The sequence below is a fragment of the Larimichthys crocea genome, chromosome I (genome assembly GCF_000972845.2).
Source record: "Larimichthys crocea isolate SSNF chromosome I, L_crocea_2.0, whole genome shotgun sequence".
NCBI lineage: Eukaryota > Metazoa > Chordata > Actinopteri > Sciaenidae > Larimichthys > Larimichthys crocea.
In genome coordinates this window covers 39,684,953-39,708,317 of record NC_040011.1, presented here as the reverse complement: position 1 = coordinate 39,708,317, position 23,365 = coordinate 39,684,953, and the positions used below count along the sequence as shown (strand labels likewise).

At 44.2% G+C, this 23,365-nt stretch overlaps 1 protein-coding gene across 5 annotated transcripts in view; it reads left to right on the top strand.

Moving 5' to 3' along the window:
• The first annotated feature begins 348 nt into the window (after positions 1–348).
• ebf1a (EBF transcription factor 1a) overlaps positions 349–23,365 on the top strand; it is a 58,288-nt gene continuing 35,271 nt past the window's right edge. Inside the window, exons 1-6 of one of the 5 annotated variants that reach the window (XM_027281878.1) lie at positions 349–367; positions 6,585–6,741; positions 7,828–7,891; positions 8,666–8,721; positions 10,066–10,139; positions 11,803–11,871. In XM_027281878.1, coding sequence (XP_027137679.1) covers positions 8,710–8,721; positions 10,066–10,139; positions 11,803–11,871 — 155 coding nt within the window. In that variant the 5' untranslated portion in view covers positions 349–367; positions 6,585–6,741; positions 7,828–7,891; positions 8,666–8,709. Of the gene's footprint in view, positions 368–4,906; positions 5,773–6,584; positions 6,742–7,827; positions 7,892–8,665; positions 8,722–10,065; positions 10,140–11,802; positions 11,872–23,365 lie in introns of those variants that run through there. The other 4 variants (XM_027281867.1, XM_027281865.1, XM_027281862.1 and 1 more) reach the window with 4 other exon arrangements.

The window sequence follows — 23,365 nt, the reverse complement described above, 5'->3', positions numbered from 1 at the left end:
TAAAACTGAATCAACAGTTGATGCTGAACTATAGAGGTGAGCTGCCATCCAGGCTGCCAAGTGTATGTCTGCCCAGACAAATATACAGACAAACAGTTTTTATGGATGAAAATGATCCATCAAATGTTTTGTATGTATGACCAACAGCACAAAGTGTTGTATTGCTCTTATGTCATTTTAAATAAAAAATGTAATAGCTGATATTACTGCAGACTTTACGCACAAATAATTTGACTTTAGCTTCAAATAACAACTCCAAGCATTCAAGTAAAGTTTGCTCAAGTTTTCATTGCTTGGTTGTTTTAAGGCAACCGATTTCCTCGATTTCTTAAGTTAATTCAACTCATCCAGTCTTACAGTGTGTATGGTGAGTACTGATATTAAATAGTTAAAATGTATATTGATAGATTAAGAGTGTGTTTTCTCAATCAATACATCATTTTGTCTATAAACTGGCAGAAAATAGTAAAAAAAAATCCATATATATCCATATATATGCTGTATGATTTGAACAAAACATCAAACCCTTACATTTATAAGTGCTGAGTGCAATTAATTAATCGAGTTATCGTTTCAACTCTAGTATAGCACAAGGTCTACATTACTGAGTTAGCTGCTTTCGCTAAGTGTTTTTATTGTAGTACTTGTTCTAAACTTTTACAATCTTTCCCCCGACAAATACCCCTCAAATAATAAAAGAAACTGAAAGTAATAAAAAAAAATTGTTTTTAAAGAATCAAAAACTGAACTGAAATCAGCAAACACATGGAAACTAAAAACAAAAAAACTAATACAAACTTTTACCAGCACTGCCCTTAATTTCACAGCATTGACAGGAGGCCATCATGTATCAGGACAAAGTTCATCATGTATGAAAAGGGAAATTCTCCTGTAGATAAACAGGGAAAATTGAGATGGAAGAGACAGTGCTGAAAACATTAAAAATTGTTTGAGTAATGGTGAGTCAGCCGTGACTGTTTCACTAGTTTCGCTGTAATAATGTGAATGTATCACGAGTTAGACAAATTCACAGGAACAAGTATGTCTGTGATTAATCAAAGGGTACAGATTAAATCAAAGTAAAAATAGTGAGTAATATATAAATCATCCGGTCCACTTTGAATTTTTAGAAACTGTTTAATCTAATTCACCAAAGCAATTAAGTTTTTTCAGCAACTCACACATTAGTCAAAGTTAGGTCATAGGCTTCTTGGTACTCAGCTGTGTGTGTGACCCACGGTCAGGGTTTTATTATTAAGTTGATGTCTGGAAAAATTCTCTCTGGAGTCTAAAAATGATGTAATACAACAACAAAAAAACTGTCTTTGGCTGAATCAGTCACAACTCACAGACATATGCAGCCGGTGAGGAGGAGATGCAGTTAGGCACCACTTCAAGCCAAATCGGATGAGTAGTAAAACTAGTCCAAAAGAAGGCCCGGTCAGTGTGTGACTTTGTGTGCATTTTCACCAAAGATAATAAAATCTGTTATAATTAAAGCAGATTTAGGATGAACAAAAAAAATCCCATTTTGAAGTTAAAGCTGAACTATCTTTTTATTCTGAAATCAAGTAGCTCTGTGCCCTCTTCAGTGTCACATGACAGCCTTTCCCCAGAAATACTAAAAATCTAAACCCTTCGTTTAACTAAAACTCAAAACAAGGACACATATTCATCCAGAACGAGAAAAAGCAGATCAAGAACATTTGAAAGGATCTGCTAAATCCCACATTAAGACAATAACAGATTTAAACTGAATCCACGCCATTTATTCCAACAGTTTATCTTCGGATGTTGCGTGAAGATCAGTCACTTCATAACTTGTTCCCATGAATCCACAGTCTCATTGACCTTGCCATCCACATTTGTTGACCCTGGTAATTAATGCGCACGCAGAAACAAGCGATTTGGGCAGATGGTATTTATCTGGATTCGACTTACTATGCAAGTGCTACATTTAACTACTGTGCAATGCCCTTTTAAAGCCACTAGATGGCAACATTGCACCAGATACAGTGACTATGCGTTTGTGCTTTACGGGTCTTCGAGTCACCTGAAGTCAAGTGTGAGAGGTTATCAGGAGGAAGTGACACAGATGTGTTGCACAGAAAGTGAAAAATTCTAAACTATTTATTGCAGTTTGTTATTTGTAACAGGCAGTGTTAACGATTTATCAATGTTTGAAACGGATTTCAGATTTAAAACTGATTTTTTTAATATATCATTTCAGTAGTGGCGGAATATTTCCTTGCACGTTTGAAGGCTGCACTCTTAATAACATTGTTTTTTTTATGTAGGTATCAAGGACACCACATCCTACTGGTATCTCGTCTACACACTTAAATGGTTAACATCTATAGTTGTCTTCTTTTATGTCGACTAGAGAGCATATTGTTAGACATAAGGCCCATTCTCATAAGCATATGCCTGCTTTTTTACAACTAGTCATTTTTATGAGTCTTCAATTCAATCAGGCCATTATTATCATCAGCCCAACCTTTTGATTTACGAGAACATCTGGTGGTTGTACAGGAGACCGGGCGGCAGCGCCTACAACTCCTTTTCTGATCAGTTACTTCAAAATGTCTAATAGAGTTATAACGCAGTGGATTTTTAATAGACTTCCCATATGTGGACACTTGAATAGAAGTCGTATACGCACACACACGCACACACACACACCTTGACATCGTTTGCATGTCATGCGCATTCCTGCCTGTGCGTAATGGGCATGGATACTTTGCAAACCTTGATGTTTGGGTGCCATGGAGTTTGTAAATCACAGTATTAACGTGGCTGGATCATCAGGCCCCAACTGACATCTCTGTTTTTGGATACTGAGACAGTGATATTTGGGCTAACAGTGTGTGTGAGTGTGTATGTGTGTGTGTGTTGGTGCCCGGGGATATAAATATATGCCACCTCAGGGGGCTGGAGTGTTCGCGCTGGCCCACATGCCGACCAAGGCAGACAGATCGTGGCGAGAGAGCCGGCTACAATCAAACAAATGTGCTGAAGGATAGCTCTGAACGTGTGTGTGTGTGCGCGTACGCGTGTGTGAGAGGCTGGGTGTGTGTATGAGTGATATATTGTGTGAGATATTTTATCTCACATTGCTTTTATTTATCACTATTTATTGTATCTTGTACTCACGTGGTTGGTGCTCACATTTCTCCTCCCACAGCAGGAGACATAAATAAACAGCTTTAGACAATGATGAGATGATTGCGGGGGTGTGGTGTCAAACCTTGACCGTTTATGGCATTTATTAGACTCTGCAACCGGCTCACACTCTGTGTGTGTGTGTGTGTGTGTGTGTGTGTGTCAGTCCGCAGGCTGCACAGTAGATAAGGGAATATTTGCAACTCAAGAAAAAAGTCTCATCATTGCTGGAATGAAAGTAAAAGTCGTCTTGGATAGTTAGAATTAGAAAAATAAAATTAAAATTTGCAAACTAGTGTTAATTTTGTTATGACTGAATGATATATTTTATTAGAAGTGTGCAATTTTGACTGTCAACAACACCAACGTGTCTAATCGATTCATTTCAACAATTCTTGATAAAAATCTTAATTTCCAAAGATGCCCCCACCTGATAAAAATATATATTTTTAAACGACACTCTCATTCTTTCCATTTCATTAGAATAAACCAAACAGTGCTTATTGAACAGATGGCCCCCAGACAATTCAATTTGACAATTTAGAGAGGACTCTGTAATGATGGTGAGAGGGGGGGAACTGATGGGGAACATGAGGAGAGCTGTAACATCCTCCACTTTCTGCAAGCTGGTCTTGGCTGTGCAGTTGTCATGCATGTGAGCCCACCGTGCATGTTGCACGGTTCTGTGAGCAAGAATGCAAATTTTTTAAACTTCACACATTTTTATATATATATATTTTAAAATATATATATTGTTTTTGTAATTATTTTAAACCGTTTGCAATTTCTTTTTTTTTTTGGACAGCGGGACACAGCACGGTTTAGCTGTAATCCTCATATTTATGTTGGATTCAGCACTTAGTCCCGCAAGATTTATGTAATGCATCTAATCAAAGCTAATTTCAAACCATCGGGCTGTAACAGAAAAACGCTCGCAGTGGCTGCCAGGCTTTTTGGTGAGCTGAAACTTTCTTAAGCTCATAATCTGCCAGAGTTGATACTCTGAATGAGCACTTACACTGCTCAACACAGTCGGTTCAGTTCTTCTGAGAAAACATTTACATTGCACTTTTAAAATGTGCAAATGTTTGTGCGTCTCAAAAGCGTGGCTCGTTTAGACGCGCACTGTGGGAAATTAAAATAAGGGGTTGTTATTCAACACTTACAGCACATATGTGCAATTAAATGTGCGCAAAAGTGCTGCAACTATTCCTCAGATTGTTTCCTGTCATTGTGCTTTTTTTCTGTGTGTGTGTGTGTGTGTCATATAATAGTGAGACAGAAAATCTGTTTGGTCTGAAGCTCGTGTAGAAAATGTGATCGGATTCTGTTTCGTCTTGTTTTGTAGACAGACGCGGGAACATTTTCATAGCTGCAGCTCAAGTGACAACGCAGCAAACAGACGATAGATGTTACAACAACCTCACCCTGCCCCTTTAGCCTCAGTGGGCAAACTGCATGGATTAAACTAATGTTCTCCCCTGAGTTTATGTTTGATTGTTGTGAATGCATTAATTGTCAACTCTAAAGACAGAGAACACACACACACACACACACACACACACACACACACACACACACACCGTGCACAGCTTCTGGCTAAGTGGCTGGGGCGGGACACTGCGTGGGACGAGGCGGGGACAGCAGGCAAGCGGGCGGGCTGCGTGCTGGTCGGGTTGGTGGACAGCTGATTGTCCGTGTTATTAACTGTGTTTGGGGGCGTTCCTGTTCTCCTTGTAGACCACGCCTCCCTCACCTACTAGTTCTCTCCTGTTTGGCATCCCAGAGATGGTCCAAAGTGATTCCTCAGGGAAGAATAGAGCGCAAATCACCCGAGCACAGGAGCTGACGAGGAGCGGAGCCGCCGTTGCCCAGGACTGCCTCTTAATTGCGCGTAATCTTCCGTTTCATTCATCTGAGCAGAAGGAGACTTTGTAAATAAAGCAACGGAGCGAAGGAGGCTGAAACGTGTTTCATCTCCTTGGTTTTTTTCTTTCTCGCTGTGGACTGTTTGTTGCACAAACTGACATTTTGCTCATGTTTTTGTCAGCTGCACCTTGATCCGGGGGACTGTCGCCAACTCAGTGCAGTCTCTCATCCTGCGCTTCCCCTTTCATCGCTCTCACGTTGTTCATCTTCATAGCTGCAGCTTCCCCCTCTTCTTCTTCTTTTTTTTTTTTCTTCTGGAGTCGCTGACATGAGGTGCAGCTAACCCTGGATGCTGACAGCTCCCCTTTTCCTTCCACATGTCGCATCTTTTGTTTACTTTGAGAAACACAGGCGCAACTAAAAGCCAAGTGAGATAGACCACGCCACTTTGCTCCTCTGACAGCGCGATCAAACAGACGCAAGAGGAGGGGAAGGCAGGGGAGAAAAAAAAAGAAAAAAGGAGGGAGCCAAAGGAGAGGAGAGGAGGATAGAGAGAGAGAGGAGAGAGAGTGAGAGAGAGATAGCGACAGTGTGAAGGTGCGTTTTGATGTTTGGCATCCACGAGAGCATCCAGAGGAGTGGGAGTAGTATGAAAGAAGAGCCCATGGTGGCCGGGATGAACGCGGTTCGGACATGGATGCAGGGCGCCGGAGTGCTGGACGCCAACACAGCCGCCCAGAGGTGAGCCCGAGGCGGCCTTGGCGCTGCGCTGACACCGGGGCGTGGAGAGAGACCGGGGGGAGAGCGCGTTAAGATCTGCGGTGTTAAAAGACGGAGCGGCTGTATCACTTGGGGCAGCACGCGTTCCCAGAGGACGTAGTTGTTGGATAACCATTGTGTTCCTGCTGGCTTTATAAGTTTTTAGCTCTAAGTCCAACCTGATTAAATACTGTATGTGGCTCAAAGTGCTCAGTTTTTAGGCTCTCGGGGTTTACTTGTAGGCTCAGATTAACTTTGGTGCGTGGGAAGTGTTTTTTGTGAGTTTGTGTTGAAGATGTTCTGCTCACTTCAGTGGCTGTTCCTCTTCTTGGTTGTGATAAAAACAGAGTAGATTACTTTTCATAGACTACATGCGTAAATATTTTCTCCCAGCTTGATCTGGTAGTATTTATTTAAAGAAATAATAAAAGACATTTACCGTGAATCAAGTTGGTGAAGCTTAAAATAAGAATATTGACAGCAGCCCCACCACCATGAAAACAAATGAGCTGTCCACTGTAATATAAATTTGTATATTTTCAGGCGTTAAACTCAATATTTTAACTTATTTGTGTCATTAAATTGTGAAGGGCGTGTGTGCGCATTAGAAAGATTTAATTCAATTATATGGAGGTGCAAATTTTAGAATAGACAGTGACTGAAACAGAGTTTAAAAGCAGATCTTTACTATTGTGTTACATCTTTTATTATTATTATTATTATTATTATTGAATGAATTTATTTTTAATTGCCTTCGTTGTGGTGGTGGTGCTGGTTTGTGCTTGTGTCCGCAGCGGAGTGGGTCTTGCTCGGGCACACTTCGAGAAACAGCCGCCCTCCAACCTTCGCAAGTCCAACTTCTTCCACTTCGTGCTGGCTTTGTACGACAGACAGGGTCAGCCGGTGGAAATAGAGAGAACCACCTTCGTTGACTTTGTAGAGAAGGAAAAGGTGAGTTTGCATGTCAACATAAAATTCAATAAAACCATATTTCCCCTATGTGTTAATTCTTAATAAAAACCTTTCAAAATAAGCTCTCAATGCAGACATTTTAGCAGACTGATGGCTGACACGGTACGCTGGCCCGTTAAGTCAAAGTGATAAATTACCAGACGTGTGTTAACAAAGTGGCCAGACGCACACAGCAGGGATCATGAGTCCTGAAGGCTTCCCTCATGTGATTTTTAGATGTGGTTTCCTGAAAGACTTCCACACTCCGGATTATTTTAGCTCTTCTTTATAATTACAAAACCTTCCAAATCAATTTTACACTCATTTACTTTAAACGAGCAAATCACGTGCGTGAACACTTTTATACTCAGCTGCCATTAATAATGTTGAATCTCATTTTCACGACTCTGCAGCACAGCGTGTCGCCTGTACAGAATTCCTGCAGGTGTTGTCAGACGAGATATTATATTTTCTTCTTAAACAAACATCAATATTGTGTGTTTGATACGTCGATTGATGTAATATTGATCTGTTTGCATGTGGCGTTAAGAGTGAGTGTTTCGCTTTAAATGTTTGTTTTATTCATCAGGATTTACCACCGGCTTGTTCATTATTTATTAAATCCTTCTGCTGTTGGTCAATATTAATAACATGCTTTAATATTAAGCCGTGATTTATTGCATATAGAAATAATAGATTATCAAATTGTGTTTTCTTAATTAGTGAAATTTTCTAGCAACATTTCCCATTTCTAATTTCGGTTAATAAAGTTTGAAATATGATATGATATTTGTGAAGAAAGTTTTTTTTTTTTAAATATCAGGTTATAAAGAATTTGTGTTTGCTGAATATTTTGTGTCAGATACCGAAAAGAAAAGTTACAAACTCTTTCTCTTTTCTTTCTTTTGGAGCACAGAAACAATATTTACATTTACAGAGACACATTTACACAGTAACAGAGACGTAAAATATTTAATAATATAAAATATATATATCAAGTTTTGGACACGCAGGAAAAAAAACATCCCAGGAGGGTCTGGTTTCTCTTCTTGCTCTGACCGGGTCTGTTTGGTTTAATTTTCATAGGAAACGACGGGGGAAAAGACCAACAATGGGATCCATTATAGACTTCAGCTCCTCTACAGTAACGGTGAGTTTAGTTTTCCATAATTTTTATGAAGCAATAACAAAAGCATGGAGTGAATGATACGTGAAACCAAAGTGAGGAAAGTCAGGAAACAGAAATGTTTGAGGAAATCATATCGAGAGTTTTTGTTTCATGTGTTTATTTTTGTTCATCAGAATGATCAAATAAATAGTACATATTTAAAATTGTATTATTATTATGTATTGTTATTGTTATTTTTATAATAATAATAATAATTATTATTATTACTATTATTGTGTTGTGCTTGCTGCCTCCTGCAATAAATCTGTCCTGTCTGGTCTGGTCCAGTTTAGCAGCAATAAACGACCCAAGCAGACACAATAAAAATGTTTGCCATCCTCCTTTTTAATGTTTATTATTATTATTATTTTATTGTATTTTTTTCAGTCTTGGCGTCTGGACTGAATCATTTCATTTTATTGATTAGAACTCCTGCTGAAAAACCTGCTGTGTTTATTTCCACCATTAGGTTCTTAATAAGTGTTTGGTTTTTTTTTTTTAAAGAGATAAAATCAACAGGGGTAAAGAAAGTAAATCACATTTTCAAGTTCCAAGTGAAGTGGCAGCATGCAACAAACACTGAGAGTCATTAGTAACAGTTTGGACTCATTCCGTTTCCATGAAGAGCCTCACAGGGGAAGCCAGAATGAATAAAAACTTGAGATCTGAAATATCCCCCGAAGTGGGGGAAAGCTCTGCCTCAGATGTGATATGAATCCTGCCTGTTACATTTGAACTCTGTGTGTCTCTCTGCAGGGATCAGGACAGAGCAGGACTTGTACGTTCGACTCATCGACTCCATGACTAAACAGGTGAGATTATTATTTTATTTTTTTTGCGTTTAAACTTACGAGTTCAAAGAACTAAACTGTGCATCAGTTTCGGGGTGATTGTGTTGGTCTAAAAAGTTGCCCCCCACCCCACCTCCTCCACCTCCACCTCCTCTTCCAATCCCCACCTCCCCCTCGCCCCCGCTGCATGCCTGTGTCTGAGACCCTCAACTTCAGCACAGCACAGCCGGCTTGATAAACGACCTGTCTTACCTGTGGAATACATTTACAGAGGCCCAGAAAAGTAGAGGACATGTGTCCTCATACTCTCCCTCTACACAGCAGCCTGTAAGTGGGGATGGTGTGTGTTTTTATAAGCGTCAGGCAGCACATATATATATATATGTGTGTGTGTGTGTGTGTGTGTGTGTGTGCGTGTGAGGCTGTGTGATTGTGTGCATACAGTGTGTGTGTGTGTGTGAGTATCCCGGTGAGGTGCAGAAGCTGTTGTGTGTTAGTGTTTGAGAGAGACAGTGATGCATGCCAGCTCACTTTTTGAGGACCTTGACCCTCATTTCCTCAATGTGAAACAGAACAAACTATCCCTGAGTGTGTTATGGCCAATTCAATCACACAAAGAAATACAGAGCAGCACATGTGGTGCACACTGAGGGAATTCTGCGTTTGGATGAATTAGATAAGGAAGAAAATAAGCCGCTTCAACGCTGTTTTGATATCAGGTCTTTTGTTTTGCCAATTCTGCCTCTAGTGCCATTAGGCTTGAAGAGAGTTTGCCTTAGAATGAAAGGAGTAGGAGGGGATGTTGTTTGTGTGTGTCTGTGTCTGTGTGTGTGCGTGTGTGTTTGCATGTTTATCAGTGTGTGTGTGTGTGTATGTGTGTGTATGTGTGTGCAGGGTGATCACAGCCCTGGAGAGCATGTTGAGTGGGGTTGGAGGGGTAACCAGACTAGATTTTTGGACGCTGTGCTGTATGGACCAGATGGTGCACTATACTCCAGTCTGGCAGTCCAACTGCTCACTGTACACAGCATATAAACATACGTGCACGCACAAACACATATGTACGCGCAGGAGTACGCACACACACACACACACACACACACATAAATGCTTTCTCTTTTACTGTCTCTGTCAGAACAGAGCGTTCCTGTTCATGAGGACTGGATTCCCACGATACACACATTTGCCAGATAGACAACACTACTCCCAGATGAAAGACACACACACTTTTCTGTTTTTTATTTGCCCCTGCGGCTCGCTCCCTTCAGCATGCACATTTGAAAAGTAAAATAAAAAAAAATAAAAAAATAAATCACTGTTATTTCACTCTTCTGTGATTTTTTTTTTTCCTCTCCCATCTTTCAGGCAATTGTCTATGAGGGCCAGGATAAAAACCCAGAGATGTGTCGGGTCCTGTTGACCCACGAGATCATGTGCAGGTAAGACGCAAACACACCCAGGAACAATTGTGATTTGTTGGTCCATCCTGGGGTTTAAAGTCTGGATCAAGATTAATGCTTTTCTCACGCTGAAGGTTGATCTAAAGAGGAGGCAAAGACATGAGGTGCGCTGCTAAATTACAATAGAAATCTTATCATTTTCCTCAAAGTGGGTTGGGGAGATGGGCCCTGGCCTATTTCTGTTGATAGGGGTGTATGTGTCTGTGTATATATGTGTGTGTGTGTGTGTGTGTGTGTGTGTGTGCATCCCTCTCATGTTCAGCTAATTAGGACAAGGAAAAGCTCATTACTCAAACCCATCCTCCTTAGTCTGTGTAATACATGCAGTTTGCTGTGTCCTGACAGTGAGCTATGTGCAGAGGGGGGACAGACTCGAATTACACATAATATACACACGTTCACACACACACACACACACACACACACACACACATTCACACACACACACACACACATATATACAGTCAAATATACTAAAGCAAGCACAGATCTCACAGGCTGTCGCGTGCATTTTTTTACAATCAATAAAAACATCACACGGGATGTGATTGTCCCTCACAAACCAGCCGTTTAGAAATACACGTAAGAGTAACGTGTAGAAAAATGGCTAGTGGCAAAGTGTAGCCACTTCCTGGTTATCACACACGGCAATTTAGACCACTTGTTTTCATATGCTGCAGGAAACGCTCGAGATCAGAAATCTGATCTGGCTCTCCAAGCCTCCTGTCCTGAGGGACTCAAGAAAGTAGGGGGGAGGGTCAATTTCTCTCCCCCCCTTTTCTCTCTCTCTCGCTATCTTTCACTCTCCCTCTCTCTTTTGTGTTTCTCCATCTCCTCCCAGACACACACACACATGTACAGTGGATGCGCACAGGTACACACACAGACATGCATACAGTATGCACAGACTAGACAGAGAAGAAAAGGTAGACGTGATGATACTTTTTTGGGGGGGGGGGGCTGGGTAGGGGGGGGGCGACGGCACACACACACACACAACACACTGTTACATTGTAGTGCAGTCAAATGATTCAGAAAGGACTCGTCACATCAGTATGCAACCCCCTTCTACCCAGCATGCACTACTCCCCAGGTCCAGTGGGACCACTCTGTGACCCACTTCTGAGAGAGAGAGAGAGAGAGAGAGAGAGAGAGAGAGAGAGAGGCGGGATAGAGGGAGGGGACGAGCACTGAGGAAAAATAGAGAACATAAGATGTCTGGTTGTGTGATGTCTGACAGAAATGGAGCTAACCTGAGCCCTGGAGGCTAATACAAGTTTGTATCCAGTCCCATTCAAGCTCACTGCTCCTGCTCGTCTCCTCCAAACTTTTTTTTCCTAAAAATCGCCCCGCTGAGCTCACCCACTGCAGCAGCAGAGCCCCAGTCTTACCACGAGAAGCCCGACACAAATCCAATTCTCGCTGTTCCTTAAACTCCGCCAAAGTCTCACGCCCTTTTACTCCTCTTTTCTCCTTCCTGTAATGCTCATCTGACTTCCTCTCCCTCTCTGCGCTGCGCCTTATCTTGCTTTCTCTGTTGTTCACATGTCTGACTAACTCCCCTTTGTCTCTTTGACCCCCCTCGCTCCATCACCATCACCACCACCACCAACCTCCTCTTCTCTCTCTCACCTCTCTGCAGTCGATGCTGCGATAAGAAGAGTTGTGGCAACAGGAACGAGACCCCATCAGACCCTGTCATCATCGACAGGTAAGCAAACCTCGCCCTTTAACCTCGGCCCACGTGACGCCGCGCTGTCACCGCAGACACAAATACCTTGTGTGTGGGTTGTGCGAGCTGGAACGGTGTGCAGAAAAAACACATGCAGCAAATGTCGCATACACATGCTGTAGATATATATATGTATATATATATTAAAAAAAAAGCAGAACACAATTTAAAAGTAAGCTGATGACAGCTATTATCGACATGTGATTTGGCTGAGAAAATAAAACCTGCAGGCCCAATAAAAGCAGGCCACAGGTTGTTTAAATCTCAGCGACCATAATCGACTGTGTAAGCAAAATGTGTGAAACAGCAGTAAATAATATTCCAGCGGTATGTGTGTGAAGCGGAGGAGCAATCACAGAGCAGTTGAGCTCTGCTTCAAGTGTGGTCAAACAGTGTTTGTGTGGTTGGGCTGACGACTTAGCTGATGAGCAGTTAGGGTTACAGCTACAGCCTGGTGTGTGTAAGCGTGTGTGTGTGTGTGTCTGCACGTGTGTGTTTCTGTGTATAAATCATTCCTCGTGGGCTGAGTAGTGCCACTGAAGCTTGTCTGCCTTTTTTGACACTCGCAGACACACTTCCGCACGCACACACACACACACACACACACACACACTTTTCTCTTTGAGTGTACACCTTTCTCCTGCCGTCATAAACTACCTCTGACCGATGCAGCAGCACGCGTGATTTACAGTCAGTTGGGGGGGAAAAAAGAAAAGCCCTGTAGATTTACAGTTCGGCCTGCGCTCTGTTTGTGTGTGTGTGTGTGTGTGGCACACATGTGGACCTACAGTGTGAGGGAAATTACTTGTTTATACTTGAGCAATTGTTGGAGCGTGCAGAACGCTGCGAGAGTAAAAACTTACACGCCGAGGTGATTTCACACAAAGTGTCACTGTACTTGGCGACCTATGACCCGTCCAGGCCGCCGCGTGACGATGAGGTTAAAAAAGAAGTGCATTGTGGATTATTTAGGTTCTACGTCTGATTTGAATTTGAGCGTATTTGCGTGTGTGTTAATGAGTCAGTGACCTGTGCTATCTGGTGAACACAGCTGTCCTGTTCTCGCTGCTGCTCTGTCAAAAGCTACTCTTTACCTGTGTGTTTGTGTGTGTGTGTGTGTGTGTGTGCATGTGTGTGAGTTTGTGTCTGTGTGCGCCACCCTCGTTCCGCTCCATTGAAGCAGAAGGCCTCACCTCAGCGCTCCCTGAGACAGCTGCACCCAACCACGTGGCCTCAGACAACACGCCTGCCCATCACTCTGTGCCATATTTCTGATTTCTTTTTTCTTCGGTTTGTTTTCACGTGTGCATACTTGTTGAATTTCTCATCTGTGCACCCTGTCGCTCTGTTTTCTATGTATCTTTTTTATTTAAACAGGGCGCCATCATGGCTCGCTACGGTTAAACTTTTCCCTTCAGTTTTGCCGCAGTTTGAGGCAGAGCCACCTTGGTCGAAACAGGCTGAGCTCTGCTGCGAACAGCTTTCCCACACTGAGCATGTGTTGTGGTCGCTCGCTGACGGTATTCCCCCGACACCCAATGGCTCAGGTGTGAGGGCAGCATTAACGAACAACAAATTAGAACAGGGGGAGGGAAAAACAACAGCAATATCTCTGTTTTCCTCTCCAGCGAGCACTCTTTCTGGACAGGAAAATAGGTCAGGTGAGAGGAGAACGATTGGAGGGGGAGGTTGGCTTGTTTTAAAAAGGAGGGAGGGGGGGGACTGAAGGGGAATAACGAGAGGAGGGTTTATACGTTTGCTCATTTAGTACCAATATATTCTTGGCAGTTGTAATAATCAGGGATTCATAAACAAACAAACAAACAACTGTGAGGGTGAAACTGACTCAATTACCATGAGTTCCCCTTCTTCAAATTCATAAAGAAATACCATCAGCAGCCCCTCTCCACCCTTGAAGTTATTTAGTTCGTTAAATAAGGGCTCGTTAGCCCTCTGCTGTTTCGCAGAGATGATTAGATTTTACAGCCCTAATTAGCTGGGCTAGCTCTAACTCTTCTGGAAGAGTAATGGGTCTGATTGCCTAATTAGCTCTCTCTCGTTAAGATGGGAGAAACAGGCCACTGCAGCAAAACCGCAGGAATGAGGAAAAATAAAGTCAGCTAATGAGAAACTTATTTGATTGTTAGGAGAACAAATCTGGTACAGTGTGGATCGGCAGCGCTCTGGGTACTGTACTCGCTCACCGGGAGAATCTCGCTCACCCCCCCCTCCCTCTCTCTTTATCTCGCCTCTTGTTGAAAAGAGAATTTGTTTGGGCTGTAAAGCATCTACAAGGAGCGATGTGATACAGATTTTAATTATGAAGCGTGTTTGTTTGTAGGCTATGATTGCAAAAAAGCACTTGCACATTTCTTTTTGCTCTTTTTACTCAAGTCTTCTTTTCATGCCCGTCATTCCCATTCAAGTTTTACAAGCAGCGTTATCATCTCTGACTGACTCGGGTAGGTTTCAAATTCCATCTGATCTGCATCAGTCAGCGCTGAAGACGAAGACAACCCATGCCATATTTTATGTATTTAACCTCTCGGGTGGTGGGGTTCGGGTATTCAGAGAGACCTTGGCATGACGTGTTGTGTCGGTGCTTGACACTGGGCAGGGGAAGCAGCTGAAAGGTGAGAAGCTCCTGTGTGCCTCTCTGTGTCTTCCCCAGGGAAACTTGTGTGGTCCACTTTAGCCTCTTACAGAGGCAGGATAATATGAGGGGAGCCCTTAACCTCCCCCCATCCACCATCACCTTCACTTCCACCTCTCTCTCCATCACTCCTGGTTAGCATGAGGTTAATCATATGCAGCCACCGCTAGTTAGTGTATCATGTGCCAGGATGGGCCTCAAATCACAAACACATTTCCTTCTCTCCCACGTACACCTATTGCTATCTCTATGCATAGCTTTTCTTTCATTTCTCTCCCCATAGTACACTTAATTTATTGACTGCGTCCATATAATTGTGGACTAATCTCTCAGTTCTACTCGCTTTGGGGGTATGACTGTCCCTCCGGCCCTAAGTGTCCTCTCTTGCCTCTTACCACCTGTGTCCCGTGGTCCTTTCCTGCCCGTCCAGCTCCCCTAGGCCTGCCGCAGGGTGTCCCCCAGGCAGGGAGAGCCTCTCTCTCTGGTGGCGGGGGGGGGGAGACAAACTCTGTGACTAGAGATAAGGATCCAGTGGATAACCCTGCATATCCCATGATTCCTCTTTCCGCTCACGGTACAAGGGGAGGGTGTGTGGGGTGAGGGAGGTGTCAAGTTTACATGCACAGACGATGTTATTTCAGGTTTATAGCTTTTTTGGAGTGTGTGTGTGTGTGTGTATGTGTGTGTGTGTTTGCATTCACACACACTCCTGCAGCCTGCCTGCCGTTGATGTGGCCCATTTCCTTGCATGAGTGTCTGTGCTTGTTTATCCGCATCAGTGTTGGTTATTTCCCCAGGAGTGTGTGTGTGTGTGTGTTGATAGAGGCCATTTCCTGGCAAGTGTGTGTGTGTCTTGAGTGAAGAATGTCGGGCAGGAAGTGCTCCTCCCGGGGAGGGTGATGTCATGGCCGACAGTTTCCTGTTCTGCGAGCCAGTGGAACGGACCGACTCTCAGCTTCATGGTGGGTAGTTAGCACTTGTGGACCTTGTCTGCACCTGGTTTGGTTTTACACCGGTTAAACTTTGAGGCGAGCAGCGTTTTGACGACTGCACTTTCCAAGCTGATGCATTTGGCCGTACAGCTTGTTTGCCCCCCCCCCTCCCGCCTTTTGCGTTTGTCTCCCCCCGTGGCGGGGGAACCCCCTCATTGTTTTGGTTGTTATGTTTGGATGCACTTCCTGGGGTGAGAGGTCATGTGTTGCCTTGGCTGGGCTAACGTGCACTAGTGAATAATGTATGTCATTGACTTTATGTCAGCCCTGCCAGCCCCCCAAGCCGAGCCCACCCATGTTTAATTCATCCATCTCATTTGTGTGTGTGTGTGTGTGTGTGTGCGTGCGCCTGCGAATATGTGTGTGTGTCATTTAGAGGCCCAGTCTGCACCTGTCCAGCCATTAGCCCCCTTCTCATTTGCATTTGATGCTAATGTGGTTTACTGGCAGCGCCTTGCGTCCCCTCAGCTTAGTTTCACTTTCATATCCATGACTGTGTTAGAGAGGAGGTGGAAACACACACTTACAGTACGGCTATCTCACATACTTCTGACGTCTCCAATGTTGAGGTCTTCATTAATATTTTTTTTCCCCCACCTCCTCCTGGGTCTGTTTTGTTTTATGTAGGATAGTCTTTCAGTTTCTCCTCTATTCCACTTTTCCTCACAGTCAGTTTCCCATTGTGCCTCTGACCACCTATCACTCGCTTCACATTTCCCTCCAAGACAAAGAGAAGAAACAGACTCGTGAGACCCACAGGCTGACAGTATCTATGTTTTGGTGTTTCTCTTTTTTTGGGGAGGAAAGACATTTTCGGCACGGCACCTTTTTTTCTTTAGAAGATTTTTTTTTTCTTTTCCTCTTGTTGATGTGTTGTTTCTTTTGTGCAGTCTTAACTTAAGAGGGGCAGCCGGCTTTGAAAAGGACTGGCCCTGAGCTGGTTGTGGTGTTTGTGCAGGGCTCAGGGGCAAAAGAGGCAGAGTTGCTGGCTCATCGATATGCAGGCAGAACTTCCCTCCCTCAGGTGCTGGCTGCCTCACAAATCTGTCTTGCGCACATACACACACACACAAATAGGAACACACACACACACACACATAGACACAGATGTAGCCCTCACCCTCAGATAAACTCATACACAGCACACAAATACATATGCAGATGCACGCATGCGCAGTTTTTTCAAGAATCCACAGGCGTGCAGAAATATAGCACACACGTACACATACGTACACACACACGTTGACCTGCAGCTCTCTGCATCTGTTTGGTTGTGTTCTTTTTTCCCCGCGGTGGTCCCCCCCCCCCTCCTCAGGGTTGGAGGAAAGCGCAGCCCCAGGGGACGGACGGCTGCGCTGATTGACAGCAGGGAGTTTGGAGGTCGAGGAGCCTCCAAAACAGCGCTGCCTCTTTCTCTCTCATCCAGACCTTCAGCATGCTCTCACCCCCCCCCACACACACCTCCCAACAACTGGCTCGCTTTCATTTTGGAACACCTCACGAAAAATTAACACATCATTCTCAGAGTAAACATGGGTCTGTTTCCATCTTATGAAATATCAAATTAAGGCAAGCTGTTTTCGTTTTGTGGTGAGGAAACAATGAGGGAGCACACTGGAAATAAGTATTTTTAATGCTCCGGTTTGTGTGCGTGTATTGCATTGTTGTGTTTTAATTCTTTCCCCAATAAACTAAACAGAGCTGCTATCCCGCTTTATAGGTAGTTAAGCTAATGCTTCCCAGCTGAATATAGGTACCAAACAGTTTATTAGGGCATATAAACTGTAATTTACAAATGTCATAACAGTGAAAAGTTCTGGGCTTCATGACATGAGTAGTTTTTTGGCGAGGGCTACTGTAAATAGCGCTGTTGTAGCTCTATTTTCTCTGCAAACTGCTTTGTCATTACTGCTTGACATTCCCTGCCTGACCTGGCCGCTCTCCTTGGCCGTTCCCTCTGCCTTTGTGTCAGTGTTTGTTCTGTCCCAGAATGAAGGGGTTTGACCGGCCAGATCTGACCCAAATGAGTAGCGTCCTACTTCTCTGGGAGCTATTTAAGACATTTTTGGTGTTGGAAATTGCAGGACGGAGAGATAGAGATAGTAGGGGATTTAAATAGATGAAGATATATTTACCATATGAAAGGTCTCATGTATGGCGTGTGAGTGTGTGTGTGTGTGTGTGGTACTGCAAGTGAGGAAAGAGTAACGTTTTCCAGGATTCAGTCCGTGACTCGCCCCAGAAGATGCGCTCAATTTGCTTTTCAAATGAGGCGTGAAGAGCGCGAGCGTGTGCCTTTTTAGTGTGATGCTATACGTTCGGACGTGCACGGTTATGTGTGTGCGGCAGGAGCAATGCTTTGTTTTCTCAATGCTCTGATGTGTGTGGACAGTCTAGCGCATGGCCCACTAAGTGCTCTCTCACAGCCAATGTGTTACATGGCTGCCTGTGTTGCTGCTCGTAATTGAATAGACACACCAGCTCCTCTCAGTGAAGGATATTCAGGCCTCCTCTCCTCCCTCGTGCGGTATAGCTTCCAGCCGCCCTGATCTCAGCCCCTCGCTGATGATTCATTGTTTACTGATTATTTTCTGCTAAGCGAGAACACAGACTGTACGCCTCATGCCAGCTCCATATACCCCCCAACCTGGCGTCTCATTTCCCATCAGCCAATTTCCGTCCCATCCCCTCTTTTGGCGCTTTACCTCAACGCTTGTAGCCCAGGATGTAGGTCCAGGTGTCCAGGATGAGTGCTAGTGACCCGCTGTGCCCGAGCAAGATGTATAGTCTGTTGATTGTTTTCCATCAATCTGTCCAGGAAGAATGGATCGCTGGCCAGGCGCTGTGAGCGGCGCTCTCAGTTTCACACGCCACAATGGAAGGAAAACCCGCACGGCATGGGGGAGACAGGGAGGGAGAGATATCGTGTGTGATAGTGGTGGTGGGACCCTGCAGCATAGAAATGATCTTTTTAATATGTTCTGGTTATTTTATGGGAGATTTTCCTCTTTTTCTAATACTCTTATATATGCTGTTTAGTAGCCATATCATTATTTCAGGGTTCAACCTTTTCAGAAGTACTGTTACACATGAGTTTTATGACACTGAGCTCGACTAATTTGAGCTGTAATGTTAAAAGACCAAAGGAAATCTTCAAGGGAGTGTCTGTGCCGTAATTAAACGTAAAGCGGCGACGTCAACACGCAGACAATTATGGTCAACAGCGTTGTTCGATCAAAGGGATGATATATTCTTACATTTTTTAATATATTCTTTTTTACTTTGCATTAATCATCAACAAATGAGACCCGAGCACATGTCACTGTTCCACTTCAAAACGCCGAGCTGAATTTAAAGGCCTTTGTTTGTGTTTATGTAACTGATGAGGGGAGACAAAGTAAGGCGTAGGCAATCGACTGAGACACTTTGTTGTTTTACACCGCCTCACCCCCTTTGTGTGTGTGTGTGTGTGTGTGTGTGTGTGTGTGTGTGTGTGTGTGTGTGTGCGCGCTGCTAACGTTGTTTGTTTGTTTACTGAGTGGCTTGACCTCGCTGGGAGGGAACGTTCACTCGTTTCCTTTTTTCCTGCGTCTCCTCCCGTGTGTGTCTCTCTAATTTTCTCCATCCATGTGTCTCTCGTCTTCATCTCTCTATCTGCCCCTATGTGTCTTTTTTCTTTGGTCCTCCCACTCAAAACTCCAGATTTAACTCTGAGGGTTTTTTTTTTTTTTTTTTTTGGTTAATCACACTTGGAATCTTCCCCCACTGTGTTTGAACGCTCTTTCCTCGGCAGCGTTGTTTCTTTCCTCGATCTCTCTGCGTGCGGCGCGGGAGAGAGTCACGCTAATTATTCCAGTTATTGGCTTCTCCAACGAAAGAGGCTGTGATTTACATGAGGTGACATTCAGTTCAAACGTGCAGACCCTCACAACCTTTTTCTGGAAAACAATTAACAGCGCCGCTTTCTCCCTCTGCCTCCCTCCTGTACCCTCTTTCTCTCTCGCTACACCACTCCCTCTCTCTCTTCCTCTGGCTATTGTCTTCACACAAACAGAGAAGATTTACTGCCAAAAGAAAGAGGGGTGTACAAGGAGGTGAAATTGTTGGTGTTTTTTTTTTTCTGTAGCGAGTGATTACTTGCTTGTTAATTGACTGTGGTAGATATTCAGAGAGGAGTTTGGACTGAAGCTGACATAGAAAAGAGACTAACTTTGTTTTTGCCAGATTCTAAGGTTGTCCTTAAATTGGTTCACGTTTGTACAATAAAAAAAACAAGATCCCAGGTTTCTGCCACTGACCCTAGAAGATTCAACAAACAACACTATTACACACTTGAAATAGTGTGTATGAACCAACATATAGCCCACACACACACACACACACACGTTCAAAGACAAACTTACAAGCGTGGCGTTAATGAAGCGCATCTCTCTTCTGTCATGACGCCCGTGTTAGCATGACAAGATGTTTACACACACAATCACGGCCGCCGCCTCTGATGTGGGCCCGGGATGAAAGAGAGATGAGAGGAGAGGGAGAAAGAGGAGGCGGAAACGTGACGGCGAGGCGTCAGGTACGGACTGCTTTTCTCTGTTTGACAGGAGGACAGTTGTAACAGTACCCCCACTGAGAGCTGAGAGGGAGACTTGGAGAGAAAGATAGATAGACAACGGTGAGGGAGAGAGAGATGTACCTGAAGGAAAATGTTGAGAACAGAAAAGACATTTTCTCTCTCTCTCTTCCTCTCTGTGAACTCAACCACATTCTCCAATCTGGAGGAAAACAATTAGATCCACCCGCTTCGCCTTGTCCCGCAGTGTAGATTACAAATGAGCAAACCTGGCATTTATCACATCACTACAAACATTTATTAAAGCCGGTTCCCCTCTAAAGCTGCAGAGATAACAGTGGGTAATTGCAGAGACTGGCTCTATTAGTTAAGTATGCCTAATGTCACTGCCTCAGAGCATTAATGGACGCCGTAGTATTATGTTCCTGCGCTCATTACCACCCCACTCCCCTTCAAACAGATACACACACACACACATATTCACACACCCTCTCCCCCCTCCATTGACCCTGCAGCAGGAGTCTGTGCCACTCTAATGAGAAATGGAAAACACTGCTCCGCAAGCTCCAAGACACACACACACACATATATGGACACACACACACACACACACACGCGGCGGGAGCCATTACAAGGGGACAGAGGGGTACAACAGTATAATCACACACGCCCAGGGAAACAATTGTGCCGTTATCAGAGTGATCACATTATAAAAGTTTAATAAACACCAAACGGCCTAATGGTGAATTAGCCTGCATCTGCCCTGTGTTGTGCCAGGCTATAATTAGTGATTTAACAGAGACAAACAAATGTTTTTAGCCAGAGCTTTTCACAGTCAACAGATTTTCAGTTGGACATAAATTATTCGGCGTGTCCAGAATTAAAAGAAAATGCACGGCTGGGGTGACTTGTTGGGTTTTTTTTTTTTAAATGTTTGTTTTCTTCTTCTTCTTCTTCTTCTGTGATCTTGACTCCAAAAGTCACACACAGACAGTCACACAAACAGTGAACCACTGAGAGCAGAGTTTGGCTCTCGCCCCAGTCTGGTTTTCTAAGTGGCACTTGAGATGTGTATGGAGAGAGGCGGATGGGTGCTTGAGATTGTTGAGGAGGAGGAGGAGGAGGAGGAGAGAGTGAAAGAGAGGGAAGAGAAAGAGAGAAGAGGAGAGGGGGGGTGGAAAGAAAGAAAAGAAACAGGAAGAGATGGCAGTGAATGACGTGGAATAAGTTAGTCAAGAGGAGGGGAGAAAAAAAAAGGACTCTCTTTCTCTCCTGGGCAAAGCAAGCAGTTGTGTGTCTATTTTGATACTTGTTTGTGTGGGTGTGGGTGTGGGTGTGTGCATTTGCATGCATGTGTATGTGCGAATTGATGTTAAATCGATGACAATATATAATTTACCATCACAAGGACCTATCACTTTTTATAGGGCTTCCATCCCCGCTCATCAATATTACATCAGGACCCAGACTCTCAGTGTGAGGAGAGCAGGAGGGTGAGAAAACGGCTGAGGAGAGAGAATATGGCTTGGGTCCAGTATTTGTGTACGTGTGTGTGTGTGTGTGTGTGCGTGTGTGTTGGGGGTGGTGTGGGCGGAGGTGGTGGTGGTGGAGGAGGGCATCTGCTGAGGTTGTAGAAAACATTGCTTCCAGCATACACAAATGTGCAAACGCATAGCCTACCTCGCATGTGTGTGTATGTGTGTGTGTGCAACTGTCCGACTGCTTTTGTGTGTAGGTGTGTGTGTGTGTCTGTGTGTGTGTGTGCGTGTGTGCTTGCCAGCTGAGTGACAGTTTGGTATTGATCTGTGGGAGGCCCCAGTGTCATTAGACCCAGTATGGACCAGCAGGCACACGTGGAGGTCAGGGCACAGAGTTTGTGCATGTGTGTGTGATTGAGTGTGTGTGTGTGTGTGTTTGTGAGGAGTGGGGGACCAAGCGTTCAGTAGTGACAGGCTCAAGCCTCTGAAAGAAAATCAATCGTGTCATAAGAGGAAGGTTTCCTCCAGCTTCTCCCCCCTCTCTCTCTCTCCCTCCTCTTCTCATCCTTTCTCCTCTTTTCTCCCCTTTTTTTTATTTTCCCTCCTCTCAGCTGGGAGATCATCTACAGACCTTCCATTTATATGCTTACCACTCCCTTCTTCTCTGCTTCTTCCTTTTCTTCTTTGAGCATATCTGTCTTCCTTGCCAAACGCACACAGAAGCCAGCGCTCCTGGGTCAGGATGGGGGTTGCATGTGTGATGCGTGGATCAATCCGAGGGGTTATCCTGGCAAAAAGGAGCCATTAGTGACAGAACTGATCCTGGATCAGCCCTCATTAACTAAAAGGGCACAGGGGCTGTTTGTCCAGATAAAAGAAATGACCCCAAACCAGGGCCAATTAACTCGGAGGGCAGAGACTGGTTGAATTGATGGCACACGTTGTTTTGTTATATGGAAGTTTGATTGGAAAAGAAACCGATTGGACTTTTTTGTTTTATTGTGAATTTAAGCTGTCCTTCAGTTATTTATTATGAAGCATGAGCGCACACACACTTACACACACACACACACGCACAGGGCAAGCCTCCACCTGTTCTCCTCTCTCCTCTCTCGCCTGAGGGGACTAGTATGGTAGATAACAGTTTGAGTGGGCCTGCTGCAAAACACTAATCAGACCTAACACTGCCTAATTAGCACAGAGTCCGCTGATTGGCTTACAGCAATAATTAACACAGGTGAGAATAATTAGCTCCCCATAGACCTGTTTGCGTCTGTGTGTGTGTGTGTGTGTGTGTGGAGGATGTTATTATGCAGTCTTCGTCCCAAGTGAGACTGAGGAGGCAGAGAGAAGAATCAAACTCATTACTGAAACCAGGCCAACCTGTGTTAGGTGCTCTGCTTTCCCACACCCAGAGAATTAGCCACAGAGAGATCCACATCCCATCTCTCCCTCTCTCTCTCTCTCTCTCTTCATGTTTGTGTGTATGTGTGCTTACTTTCTTTCTTTCTCTCTCTCCATCCCTTTCCCTTCAGCCCCCACCCACACTTGCTGATGACTGAAGGTGCGTTTGAGGAATCTTACCGCTAGGTGAACCTGCTAAGATGAGATGAAACACAGACACCGGGCATCTTTATAACATATTCTGTTTCTCTGGTGGTCTGCGTCTCTCTTTAATCCCCCCCGCCCGGCCCTCTTTCAATCTCCATTCAGAATTGTAAGAAAGAAATGGGAGGGAGCAAAAAAAAAACAAATGTTGGCGAGCACTGTCTTCCTCACC